The 14337-nt window shown below is 38.3% G+C and overlaps 1 protein-coding gene and 1 long non-coding RNA gene across 6 annotated transcripts in view; one reads left to right on the forward strand and one right to left on the reverse strand.

Moving 5' to 3' along the window:
- The window catches only part of LOC125183357 (uncharacterized), a 233685-nt gene that overhangs the window by 16277 nt on the left and 203071 nt on the right, over positions 1-14337 (forward strand). For all 4 annotated transcript variants that reach the window (XR_010834363.1, XR_010834365.1, XR_007165212.2 and 1 more), the window contains exon 3: positions 9817-9891. This is a non-coding gene — a long non-coding RNA (uncharacterized lncRNA). The remainder of the gene's footprint in view (positions 1-9816; positions 9892-14337) is intronic.
- CHST8 (carbohydrate sulfotransferase 8) overlaps positions 5817-14337 on the reverse strand; it is a 130658-nt gene continuing 122137 nt past the window's right edge. The window contains exons 2-3 of one of the 2 annotated variants that reach the window (XM_013176593.3): positions 9517-9554; positions 5817-7365 (exon numbers count right to left, since the gene is read on the reverse strand). In XM_013176593.3, the coding sequence (XP_013032047.3) occupies positions 6217-7365; positions 9517-9554 (1187 nt within the window). In that variant the 3' untranslated portion in view covers positions 5817-6216. The remainder of the gene's footprint in view (positions 7366-9516; positions 9555-14337) is intronic. The other variant, XM_067004199.1, reaches the window with a different exon arrangement.

Below are 14337 nucleotides of genomic sequence, written 5' to 3' on the forward strand. Positions count from 1 at the left end.
TGGGCAAAATGTGTAGATCAGTGTCATGATGCTATTTTGGAACTAGTAGTGCTGAAATAAAAACATGGAGTGTTTCTTTTTTTAACAGAGTTTAATAGAATTTCGCTGGCCTTGTATTTTGTTTCTTTGTCCTTCCTGTAATCAAATCTCCAGAGTTTCAGGTTGTATATACCATCCCTTTCTCGTGGATTTTACTAAAATTGATTTTACAATTCATTCATTACAGTTCATTCTTGAATGCTTTTGAGCAGTGACTTTTGGTCAAATATGGCTAGGCTCTGTTTTTCATTCCAAATGGCTATTTTTGAATCTCCCTATGAAAGAGCTCCAAGGTAAATGCTTTTGTTAATGACCTGCTTTCTGGGCTCCACAGACTGTAATATGCACCTGATGTTCGATTTTGGTGGAGTGATCTAATGAAGTTCTCAGGCTAATTTTATATGATAAAAATAAAATCCTTTTGTGCAGAGATAAACATGGATAAATTGTCAGATTGATAACCTGTCTCATGTCTGCTGCACTTTCTGCACTGCTTGAAATGGTCACTGTATGCATGATTTATAAAGACAGCATCACCTTGATGAGTATATGCAGTGTCACTTGGGCAAGATTCATGTCCGTATGGATTTCAGTGGAGGACTCTCATGTTAGGCTGTATAAATATTGTAGCCTCTTGCTGTATTTTCTGTTGTTCAGATTTCCTGTGCTGTGGTGACTGACTTTTGTTATTAAGTTTCTTTTTCTGATATAAATGGAGATATTACTGGAAAAACAAAACAAAACAAAAATCCAGCTAAGACCCTTGCTGTTGCTAGAGATTAATTAAAAATAGGGCTTTGATTTCAATGAATGAAATTCCATGGAAAAACCCTAATGATCACATTGGTGTGAGGAATAGCTGAATATTTCTCAGCAGCAGATATGGGGAGATATGTGCAGAGCAGTTGTAGGAAAAAAGATCCAATATCAGTCAGATAACTTGAGTTAGACCTGATAAATAGTAGGCCAACTCTCCCAGTTACCTGCCCTAAGCATTAGTATGCTCAGTGACTACTACTGGGTGTACAAGTGTTGTTGTGAATGAAGACTGTAGAAACAGTTCAGCTGTTTGACCTTTTATAGAAACAGACAGCTAAAACCGTGCCCTATGGTCCTCAGTGTGTGCATCTATACCCAGGCTGGCATCACCTTCGTGTGACTTCTGTGGCTACATCGTGGTACCCAGAAATGGTTATGCTGACTGAATGTACACTTAAAACAATGATAAAATAACTTGTTCTTGTGATCCAAATGTACATTAGTCTATATCTCTGTATCTGAAGGTGAACTGTAGCCTGGAGCTTCCATTTGTTAGCAAAGGAGCCACCTCCACTAGTGTTTAATGGGTTGGGACAAGCTCTTATAATGCAGTCGCCTTAGGCCATTGCTTCCCATGCTGCTGCTCCCTCTGCTTGAACATAATCTTAACACCTTTTGCAGCTGGTGACATTACTTATATTTGGATATGTTGAGAGGAAATTTCCTGTATTAAGTGAAAATAAATCTGGACAGGAATCCTAGATAGGGAAAATAACTGTGGAAAAGTTGGATTGTGAAAGCCTCTTTCATTTTTCTTAACTTGACAGCATAATCTTAAGCTCCAAGAAAAAATGATGACACTGCTAGTAAACATCACAGATAGTCTTATAAAGCAGAATGGGAAACATAAGGCCAGCAATATTGTAATAGAAGAATTCAAGTCTCACACGAGGTAGGTATGTAATGGAAAAATTGATTTCCGCTGCAGTTCTGTTCAATTGTCTTCAGCTTGTTTGAAAAAAAAAAAAAAGCTGGTGGCAAAAATGGTGCTGATTGTAGAACATGAAAGAACTTACTTATGCAGCTGGCTAAAACTCACTGTGGTGCAACCTGCCTGGAAAATGACATTTAAAGACTTGCCCACGTGGAAGGTGTTGCGTATCTATGCTTCTTTCTACATGTCAGTTAATTGTTTGTTGAGTTAGGTGTAGGCATGGGACTTCCAAAAGTGTTATTTTTAAACTAATTATTTAGAGTCCTTCATTAAACCAGATCAGAAAACACAATTTTAAAGGCTGAATGTTTCTATTAGACTAGTCATAAAGCAAACTTTTATTCTCTGGCATGAGTCACAATTAACTGTATTAGTTGCTTCATAATACGTTATCCAAATAGCGTGGTTGCAATAAGCAAGGCTTAATCATGTCTGTCTTCCCGTTTGGTGTCAGTATGTTCTATGCTGTTTTGTCCTTACCACCCCAGCATATAACACTTCCACATACTTGAGGATTTAATTGGAAAGTGGAACTTGTGAGTGCCTGCCATTCTTAAAACTTTAAACATGCAGCTAGACACATGGTAGTTTCATTTTCGTCACCTTTATTTGAATGGATAGGTCTGAGAAATTTGGGCAAAAGCGACTTACCGGTGGCAGGTATCAACTGTCACGAGTGTAACTGTTGTAAAATGTGTCTCATACAGGACTCCAGCATATCGTGCTGGAAGTCATTAGAGGTGTCTGTTTATAGGCTTGTCTAGTAGGCACCATTGCTGAAAGCTAAGAAAACTGCTCACCCTTCTTAACCAGTAGCTGCCTTCTTGGGATGAAAAGTAATTACATGCATCTTGCCATATGAAGCCCAGGACACTTCCCAAGTCATTGTTCAAGTGTGTTCAGGTGCCTGCTGAGGCTTTGAAGTCACCACAAATAACGCCAACGTGAAAATAATCCCTTGAAGAAATATCAGCTCAAACAGGCTGTGCTGTGACTTGTCTCTCATGTTGTGCTCTGAAGGGAAAAAAAAAAACAAACCTACTGCTTCATGCAGATGCTGCTGTTCTGGTGTCACTGGAATTAAAGCGAATAGATTAGGCTGCGATTTGCATGATTGTTTCTTTTCCAAGTGTTTGGTTGGACTGTGCCCAGCTACCTGTGTGATTTCTTGCTGGGAGGAAGAAAATGTCTGTCAATGCAGTGATTTCAAGTAACCAGTGCCTATAATAGCAATAATTAAACTTTTTATCCAGAATTCCAGATAATGTTGCACTACTTGAGCTGGCCTGACTTGTATTATTGCTCAAAGAAACAAAGATCAACTGTTTAATAGGCAATGAATGTTTGACATTCCCTGTATTCATTTTATAGTTTATGTATGGAGGAGATATTTCGACTAATATATGTTTTCTTGCACCAAAGTTTTTCTTTTATTAGATACCTTTAGTATAATTTATTTGCACAGATTTTCCATGTCCTTTGTATGCATGTATGTAAATAGATGATTATGCATGGATCTATGTGATGTGTGCTCATGGCTCTATTGTCAGTAATGGCATTGCCCAAATGGGAGATAAAACTACAAAGAAATGAAGCATTAATGTACTGTGCAGTACAAGCAGCCTGTGCATTTGGACCTTTCTTATTCTCTGTGTCTGTCAAAAATGAGAGCATTTGAACTTTGAAAAAGTGGACTTTCTCTCTCTGTAAGTTATTCACCTCCCCCTACATACAGCTTGCCGTAAGCCCACAAATCATTTAAGTTTCTCTTTATCTGGGCTAACAAATGATTGTTTAAAATAAAATCTTGCCAAAACCTACATCTTCATTTGTCATTAAAAACTTTATTCCCCTCAGTGCCATTAGCTTCTGTTGCAGTAGTACAGGTTTTTAAGTGAAGTAGACTTGGGGGAATGAAAAAGCACTTGGGGGTAGAAAAAGCACCAGATCTTGATATAAGAAAGGCAATTTTGTGGGTATTTTTTTCTCCACTTATACAGTGAGCACTTTGTGTGAATTTACCACCAAAGTCTTTCAGGTGTAAACATGACCTTGTGGCTCTACCCATTTGTGTGCATATGTAGACTAAGGTGAAAACCTGGGGTGAGGGAGGAGGAAGTAGGGGGAGAGAGTCAGGTCTCTATGAATCTAGCTGTAGTTTTAAGTTCTTTAATATTTCCCTCGAAAGTCTGTAAAACTAGCAGAGGGCTGAATGTAAATTCTTTCTAGCTTTGCTTAGGCCGCATCATGGAGCTAAACTATGAGCCTGCATGTTCTCTTCTGCTGCAGTAGTGCTGGAGTAAGGGCAACTGTGGCTCTTCCCTCAGTGGAAGCTCACTCGCTGGCTTGAGCGAGTTTGGTGCTAGCCTGCAGGAGCAGTGCTAACGTGCTGTGCCCTGGTAGACCATCCTGCTTTGGTCGCTTATAAAATCAGACCCTGAAAAATAAACTGAGGGCTGAGATATTTATTATACCCCTTCCTTGTTTGGGTGCCTTTGTGCCTTCCTTACCTACAGGTATATAAATTATACTACTTGAATACCACAACTTCTTAGAGCGCCTAATATTAAATAAGGATGGCATAACTCAAATTCCCAGTGGTGTTCTTGACTATGCACAAAAAACCCTTCCACCACTATCAAAATAGATGCTTTCCTCTGCACTAGAAGAGGTTAAAGTGCCTAATTTTCCCCCAAATATCCCTCAGTGTGATCTGACAGAACAGCCCAGGTGAGTAGCCTCCAGCCTATTTTGGGTTAACAAAAAATTACTTTGAAAAGGCTGTTCCCTGGTCATGTGAGCACATTGAGCATCTGAGTGGGTGGAAAGGAGGACAGGAGGCTAGCTGCAGCAGCAAGGCAGTGATGAGGAGCAGGAGGCAGAGAGGGAATGGTAACTGACTTTGTGGAACAGTGCAAGTTACCTTCCTAACACACACAGCCCTTCTCTGAGCAGAACAGGTTTGTACGAATGAAATTCTGATGTCAGTTATGTGAAGCATTTGTCAGCAAATTCTCAATACAAACAATTTTTGAACCATATTTTTGCCTACTAAAGTTTTACAAAGCAAAAATGACATGGGATATAAATACTTGTGATGCATGAAACTATTTGTATGAATAAAATTTTATTGATTTGGTCCTATAATTACAAAACTATCTGGAAACAACTGTTTCTTAGCTATTCGTACACTTGTACGGTGCAGGTTTTGGTGGAATTCTGATCTTGGTTGCAAAATGTAAACTATAGAAGTAACCGAGGCATTCAAGTTTGGCATTACTGTAGAGTTTATGACTTGTTCTAATATGGCCTTCTAACTTAACTGTTGAAATAATTTATTTCAAGTGATTAAAGAACATGTAGACAAGGATACCATATACAGAGTTGGTGTGAAGACTTACAAAAGCAGTAGAAGGTCTGGTATTTGATTCTCACAGGAGAATTCTGCTAGATAAAAATGTCTCCTGTGAAGTATAGAAAACAAATAGCTGAACTACACTACCTGGAATATTTTCTGCTTGTGACATCAAATTGTTACTGAAATAGTATGAATTGTTTGCAGCGAAGAAAAGAATTATCTTGTTGGACAGGAAGTTGCATTTACTCCTGCTTGTTACTATAAAGGAAAGATGTGATACTCTTGGTGACTATAAAGATTAAACCAGAGATTTATGTTAATGCAAAGGATTAAAAGAATCTTAATAACATGCATAAAGATGCAAATGTTTTCCTGCATTTTATCTGCTTGCAGATGAATCTGCGGTAAGGGAAATACTGAAGGGGGGGAAACACATCCTCTCTCCCTGAATTGCAACATCTGGTTTAATACTGCACTCGCATGGTGACTGAGTATTAGTTGTCTTCACCAATGTTTTTGAATAGTGTGATACTTTCCTCATATTCATAAGTTAGGAGAAAATCGCTGTATGACCAACTTCAAATATGCCTGATCATTGTGTGGCTTCATGCTTTGCAGAATTTGATGAAAGATACATATTTCTTAGTGTATTTTTTTTCTTGCTACCTTGTAACTTTCAAAGACTTGCTTTTCTGAATAGTGAAGACCTTAAAATATTGGCTCCACTGTAGAGCTGTCACCTGCATTGAATTCAGTTTCAAACTGTCCTCCCAGTGCAAACACAAGCCACACCAGCATGGAAAATTATCTGCTTTATTTGGGAGCCCTGACGTATAGTATTACACATGTATATACATACACTTCACATGGAGAAATTATAGAAAAATGATTTGAAAAAGGAGGCATTTAAGGTGAAGGTGTAAACATCACTAACCATTTATGTTCTGAGTTTGTTTTCCTGCTCTTCAACCAATTCTTTACTAACAGGAGTGTATATAAACAGAAGCCACCTGGATTTGTTATGCAATTCAGCTGATATGATCATGGAAGTGTCCCAGCTCTCAAATCAATACAAATCTTCAAAAGGTTTTGAGTAGTTGAACATCAAATAATCCATATAGTAAAAGTCATAGCTCCGTTGTCTTTGAGAAGGAGAAAGCTGTGCAAAGTATTGTTGCGTAATTTTAGTGGTAGTTCTTTCTTCATTGGAGTGCCTATCTTTGAACTTAGGGAAAGTCAAATTTTGTGGAGCACCAATTAGGTGCAAGAAGAAGTTTGCATCCTCTTCCATACTTTCAAATTTCCCAACAAAGTCATAGTCGATTAAGCATGGGCTGCAAAGCCTATTGACGTGATCCCAGTGGATATCCATACCCACTGGCCTGTGTACATCCAGGAGATACTGAATGAACTCTTTAAATTTGACACCAGAGCCTGTCCTTAGTGCTTCTTTGGTGGCGTTGACACGATACCTGGAAATGATAGCTTTGCCAAAAACCGGGTGATAGTAATTGTTTGGATGTTCAAACTTGTCCCGAAATGCAGACACCAGCTTTTCAAAAGGTTCACGAATGAAAAGCATCTTTGTGTAAGTGTTGAGCCTGTGATAGATTCCTTTGCGATCAAACCCATCCAGCCTTTTTAAGTAGTTTCCATAGTGCACTGTGTTGTGCTGGATGTCCTTTGTGGAAGCAGCCAGCCCGTTGAGAACCATGAGCACCCGTTTCCAGTTAGAGCAGCCGGCTTTTGGTACTTCGCAATACAGAACTCTGTATTTATCTTCTACAAATATTCTAGAAACGTGGTAAGGAGTGATTATTCTCCTATTATTACTCTTGTATTTAGAACAAGTTTCCCTCATTATTTGCTTTCTTTCGCTTTGTATCTGATAGAGACTTTTCCACTTGCTGTTACTCCTGTCCTCGGATTTAAGTGTGGGCAAGTTGAGAGTGGAGCTGTTCATGGAAATCAGGATTGGGCTCTTTTTAATTACGAATCTCCTCCTCCGTTTATGGAGCCTGATAGAATTAATTTCCTCACCTTGCTGTTGGTAGTCTTTCTCAAACGTTATGCTGCTTTGCCGTCTGTCTGTGCTCTGAAGCTTAGTGGGCATGTTTTCAGCTGGGTGTAATGAACCGCTCAGCTTTACCGTCACTATTCCATCTGCAGTATTTTTTCTTAATCTTCTATCCCGGTTATTGCTGGAAATGCAGTCCTGATGGAAAAATAGATGAAAGATGTTACTAAATGAGAAACTGTTTGTCACTATTAACAGCTTGTGCAACTTAATGTAGATCTATTCATACAGCTCGGAGTGCATTGCCGAGAGTCCTCGGTGCTGTGCTCACATGCTGGTTAGTGACTTTTCTTGTCTTGCCCTGTGCTTATGTTCAATCCAAAGGTTGAGATGAACCTGAGCTGGTAAAGTGCCGTTCAGATTTGGGTTTTACTATATTTTGTGTGGTGTCTGCACCTAGGTTTTGATAGATTTTTGTCTTAGATATGCTGTCTTAAATACTTCTTGTGGAAATTTCAGTATATTTTGAGGACTTATTTAATTATTCCAGACTGCCTGTTGTCTGTTTTAAAACAGACAGTAAATAAATAAACAGCCAATAAAACACACATCTGTTTTATTTGCTTTGTTCCCCCTCATCCCCCGCTCTTTCTGTAGGCTCTCTTTGCACCGAGGGCTGTTGTGCACAGAGTAAAGCCTTCCGGGGCTGATGGTAGGGAGGGAGGGTAATGGTGCATGTGGTGTGAGGATGTGCAGGGAACAAGAGTAGGAAGAAGGAAGCAAAAAGGACTGCAGTGAGAAGATGGAGGCTTTGTGGAGAGGCAGAGGACTTGGTGAAAACAGCATGGATAGGGAACCCAAAGGGAGACGAGTGAGATGAGTTTGGGACCAGAGCAATTAAGACTTGATGAGCAGCAAGGAGGAGTCAGAATGAAGCTGTGAGTGGGAGTAGGGGAGTGAAAGCAGTAAGCAATGTGGGTCTATGGTATGAGCTTTCAGGAACCTGGTCTCTTTCATCAGGCAGATCTCCCTGGTTAATACTATTTTTGGCACACAGCCCGCATGTGTTCCATCACTTCCTGCTCCTCAAAGCAGCTGAACTAAATCCCTGTCTACAAGTCTGTGCCTCTGCGACTGAAGTTAGGTCCTGGACACTGTAACTCCTTGTCATCCCTGTTTTGAGGAGTCATCTGGGAGCTGAATGGCACATGAAACCCCAGGGAATATTTCAAAAGAGGATGCAGATATAGCTGTGGAATGTATATTGCTTATCTAAAACACTTAATGTTTATTTAGATGTCTTATAAATTGTAAACTTCAGATTTTTTCAGTCTACTTGCTCCATAGTAGTGTGTAAGTGGCTTCAAAAATAAGATATTGGAGGAATTGTCAAGCGTACACATCAGTATTAAACAAAACTCACAGAGTACCATGCAAATTTTTGTAGCAGAACTTTGGCTTCTAAACTGTTTTGCTGGCTGTTCAGGTAGAGGTGGTGTGTGATGTGCTGGCTGGGAAACCAACTGACAGTTTGTTACACGAGGCCCTATTCAGCTGTCAAGAGTGATTGTTCTACTCTGCTCTTATCTTCAGAGGTTGCTTTCAGTAGTCAAATGTGTATTAAGGTTTTTGTCTAGGTAAAACAGAAGGGGTGACACAGTATTTCTATCTGTTACCCTATGCATAGGGGCAGAAACTTGATCTTATTTACTCATGGTGTGGCGTGTATTTCAAGGTTATCAAATTCAGTCTTCCTAGATATTCACAGCACTGGTGATGATAACCTACATGTTTTGTGAAACACAAATACCATGATTTGAATGTCTTCTGTCAATGTAACTCTTCATCCAGAAGGTCAGGCTGGAGCTGTAGAGATGGAGCGGTCAGCCACTGACACTGATTTCACTAGCTAGCAGCTGTGTAGTTGTTCCTTAGCACACTTTGCACTTGGGCTTGAAATCGTGAGTGGCTGAGGTGGGCTCTCACTGCTGCTGTCAGTGTGCTAGCAGCCACTAGATGGAGGAATTTCACCAGGATTTTTCTTTAGCCTATTTTGAGGTGTCTCTCAAGACACTCTGCTCCGTGTGATTTCACACAATATTAATATGCAAAGTTTACAGTATCTGTTAGCAATATCCAGTCTAGGGAAAAAAACTAATAAAACTAAGGTTGTGTAGCTTATAAAATTCATGTTTTAAAAGGCAAATTTCTACTTCATGACAAAGCTTTGATGCATCATTCCATTTCAGTGCTTCATCTCTAGTCTAGTGGTGTTATCTGAGCCATCTCTATCCTTACTCTGTACTCGAATATGGATGCAATTTTCCTTATATACTTGTGGAAACTTACTTTTTTAGGTTGCTGGAATCCCATGTTATATTTTATCCCTAAACAAAGAAAGAAATTACAGTCATTACTTAAAAATACAAACAATTTAAATTTTCTTGACTAATATCAGTGTGTATCATCTCAGTTACTAAAAGGAGAACAGAAATAAGTTATTGTTAGTACAATGATACAGACCAATGATGAATTGAAATTAATGTGTAGCTCATAGCAACAACGCTCCTTTGAAGGACTTTTTATAGATGTCAAAGCAATTGTGAAAGGTATTTAAATGTCATTATTTTTTATTTTTCCCTTTTACAGATGGGGAAACTGAGATGGAAGAAAAGTGATTGCTTAACCTCAGCTAACAGAAGAACAAGAAACTCTGGATCACAGGTTAGAGCTCTGAATAAATGTTGTTCTTTGTGTACATTTTAAAATTTCCCAAACTTTGGACAGTACGACTTAATCATAATAATAGCTTGCATTGAGTACTATCCTTTGCTGTAAAACCAAAGCAATGCACTATGGAGTTATGTGTAAGTAAGGAAATGTTTGTAGAGTTTAGAGGAAAAACACACATTATATTTTGCCAAATCTTCTGGCTTCTACAGTGGAGCCTACTTGAAAATATAATGATAAAGATGCGAAAATCCTAGAAGGCAGCTCTAGGAGATGTGTATGATCTTTGCTGTTCCTAATCTCTGTTAAGTATAATAATAGGAAACACTTCTTAATTATTTCAGGGCATTTCAACGTGGAACACTGCTAGCATTGTTGTCAGTTGCTTCAGTTTAATAAATCTGCATTACAAATCCACAACATTTTGACAAGGACAATTACAGTGCTTTGTAACACCTTCCACTGTAAGTGGAAACATCACTGGAATAGTTCAGTCCAGATTAATTTTCATGGTACTATGAAAAATTTTGTGAAGAACTAGGTATGCACAGTGTTTCAATTTTAGTTTATCGCAGTTAAAGTAGTTAGTCCAACTTACATGATTAATCATGTTTTTTATCAGAACTACAAACCGTTGTTAGTAGTAGAGTCTGAGTCAGATTGCTAAGGCTATTTCTATGCTGTTAGAGCTCATCTAGCAGTGTTCATCACTCTTTTGGCTCATGCTTGAGCTTTAATTCCACTACAGCAATTTGTTGGCAATAAACTCAAGGTGGATGGGAGAATATTGCAATTCTGTGACTATTAAAAGCAAGGGGCATATTATTATTTTTACTTCACCAGAAGTAGGTTCCAGACATTTACTGGAGTCTTAAGCTGCCTTCTAGCGCCTTTGCACATGCATTTAGCTGGAAAATAAAGTAAGGAGGTATATTCTAAGGAGAAACGGAGCTAGTCTATCGTGTTCTTGTCTGGGTTATAGAAGTTTAAAACTGGATGCCTTGCACTAGGCTTTACAGATGTTAATGAGCAAGTATGAGAGCTGTTTTTTCCTATGATTGTTTCTGTAGCGTTGTTTCATAAAGGTAGCTTGCTTTAGAGACATAGTTTGCACTCATACTCTGTGCTTTGAAAAATTAAAAATAAATGCTGGTAGGTTATGAGTAACTGTTTAAAAATGATTCTTTGCTTATTGGTGTTAACACATAATCAGAACAACAATTCATGTTCAATGTAAATGTTTGGTGAAGCACTTGCCAATCTCTTCAATGTTTTCTGAATTTGTGACTTCTAAGAGTTGGCTTCTTTTAGCTGTCTTTCTCATGATACAGTCTGTCACTTCAGATTTAAAGCTACACGGGGAAAAAGCCCTCAAGTATGGAGAATTCAGGGAAATTATATTGCACAGATCTACTCTGCTAATCAAATCTAAACTTAACGTTACACTGCATCATTGCATTTTGGCAATAATATCTGAGAGCTGGTAAGATACATGGAGAGTAATTTCTCTTTGCCTTAAATAACCCACGGGTGTCTGTGTCCAGGTAAAGTTAGTGATCATTAACTGTTTGGTGCTGGACACGACAGTGACCAACATCTCACTATGCTCAGACAGAATAGTGAAGAGATGCAATCATTCTATCAATTGTACATCGTTTATGTCAGTTTTCATGGTGTTTTTTCTCTTCCCCTTGTGCAACCATGAATTTCCAGACCTGAGCTTGGCCTATGTTATACGACTGCTTTTGTTGTCTTCATGAAATATGAGCCTTATGCTTCATCCAGTCCTACCATGTAGTCAGTCCCATTGTGAGTTTTTCTTTTTTTTTGAATGCTACTAGCAACACAATAAAAGGGCCTTCATCTTCCCTGTGTAATATTATATAGCTTTGCCTCTCTGCCTTCTCCTCTGTCTTTGTTTCAAGACCTAATTTTGGTTTGCCTCTGGTGTTTTCCTCTGTTCTGAGACTGCACTACAGCTGAAATATTTTTTTTAATAAAAATGATAACTTCAAGTCTGCATCTGACTCTTTCCCTTTAGTGGACTTTCGTGAGCAGTGTATACTTGTTTGCTTCATCCTAGCTGATTTGTGAAATACATATACTCTGGAAGGGCTGTTAATATCACTGCATGAACATCTGTGTCAAGTGTCCTATTCTCATGCACTTCAGTTTTATGTGCTTATTCAGAGAAGACAACACATACTTAACCACAGAATCAGTAGTGGATTAGTACTGAGAATTCTGATTAGCATGAAAAATCTTTAGTTTCAAAAGGATTTTCTCCAAAATATTGTCCAGATCATTTTAAAATTCCAAAAAGGAAAAAAGATGAACTGTTAGCTTGTGCTAGTATACATGAACTTAACATTTCTTATCCTAACTTATTCCATTGTCTAATTGTTTGCATATTTTAATTAAATTACTCATTAAAGTGGAAAAATACAGTTGCTGCTTCTGTGAACTATTTGTTTTTACATATATTAAAACTACAGTGTTCATGCTTAGAATGCTTTTTAAACTAAAACTGTTAGAAAATGTTTTTATATTGAAATTGAGGCCTAATCAATAGAAAAAACTATATATGGCGTGTATCTGTTTTGTTTACTATGAGTGTTTCCTTTTTATGTGTAAAAAACATTGTTTTGAAGAAAAACCACAGAAACCAACAAAGCACCTTTAAAGTCCCAATCTAAGCTACATACACAGTACCGCATTTTAATAGGGGGAAATTGATGAGGCAAGGTACTGAAGGCTTAGCAAAATGGTAGGACATCTTCAGCTGTGTATCAAGAAAGAAGTGAATCCATACAGTAAATCTATATAATCTAACATCTCTGAGTCCTCAGTAAAGCTGCAAGTATGCAGTGTCATTTCCCACAGATAAGTCAACTTTTACAGTGATGTTTTGGTTAATTGACGCAGTGCTGAGCCATTGTCATAGCTAGATGCTTAGTGACAGGACAGGCACCTCTGTTTTACAGAGAATTGCAAAGTCATGTGTTTCCAAGACACTGTAGTGTCTAACTTCAGCTCATGTCTAATGTTACAGTGATTGTTGCAATGTTAAAGATGATGCAAACAAACCTTACTGTATTCTCTGTCAGTGGCAAGGTGCATGCAGGGAGACATAGAGCCTCCTGATAGCTGACCAAAGAATGTATTTGTCACTCTTCAGGTGAAGGCAATCAAACCAGGTCTCCATAGCATCTTTACTCCTGTATCACCTTTCTGTATCTGGTGGCAGAATAATTATATACATGACAAGAATGATCCAATTTCTGTATGAATTGGAAGAGTGAATTACTGGGGAGCTTGCTTGGAACGCACCTTTTTCTTTGGGGGTGTGGAAGGGTTAAATGTTACTGTAACATAATTTTATTCTGACGGCCATTGCTAAGGTGTGTACCACTTAGTGATTTTTACTTCTACACGTTGTGATGTAGAGTTGTTACCATTCTAGCTTTTTACACAGAAGATGCAATTATTGACTTCTCTCCAGTGCCCAATGACATCTTTTTGTTAATGTTTACAGCACTCCCTTTTGTACTTTTCCTGCTCTGACTGTTCATGCTTCTGTTCCTCCCAATAACTTTTGTCCCTTTACCTTTCTTTCCCTATATAAAGAGTTGTCAGTGTCTGCTCTGCCTGTGATCCAGCCTTTTGGAGAGCATAACAAAAGGCGAAGCTTGTAATCATTACAAAACACAGAATGCCTGTGTTTGACTAACTCCATTTTAATTGATACTGCTTACTCATGTTCTATTGCTTTACTATTGTCCTTGCCAGCAAAGTCGATGGTGAAAAATCTTTTCTTACAGGGAAAAATTAGGTGGGATATTCCATGCTCTTCAGATGTACGCAAATTAACAGCAACATCTGACAAGATTGGATTTTGTCTAATAAAAGATAAACTGCATAAAGGTGTTATGGAAAATAAATCTGTTTCTTTTCTTAATGCATTAAATAAAAACTGTTGATTTGCTATGCATCCTGTTAAACCTTTTTCTGTTCTTATGCCTCTGATTCTGGTATGCAAAGTCAACCTCTCATTATTCTTAGTGGCAGAGAACCTGATCTTAAGTCCGTCTTACTGACTTAAAGAAGCTGCAAACTTCTTAAAATGTTTGGTGGTGATTTCCTTTGCTCAGGAAGGGATGGATAGAATGTTTCTCTGACCATTTCCCAGTCTCCAAAGGAGCCAGCCCTTGAGAGCTCTAAGCAGTTAAATATAACTGGTGGAATAAAGAGCTGCTTTCTTGTTTGGGAAGGGATAAGAAGTTTGCCAAGCTACTAAGTTAATTTTTTACCTTTTTGTTTAATAAGCCTTCATTCATATGCAGGTTCCTTTGTAAATCAGAAAACTTGTTTTTCCCAAGTTCTTTGCTTTTTGATTCAAAGCAAATCCCATCGTTGTCACGCATACTATTTTTAATAGCT

Source organism: Anser cygnoides, chromosome 12 (assembly GCF_040182565.1).
Source record: "Anser cygnoides isolate HZ-2024a breed goose chromosome 12, Taihu_goose_T2T_genome, whole genome shotgun sequence".
NCBI lineage: Eukaryota > Metazoa > Chordata > Aves > Anseriformes > Anatidae > Anser > Anser cygnoides.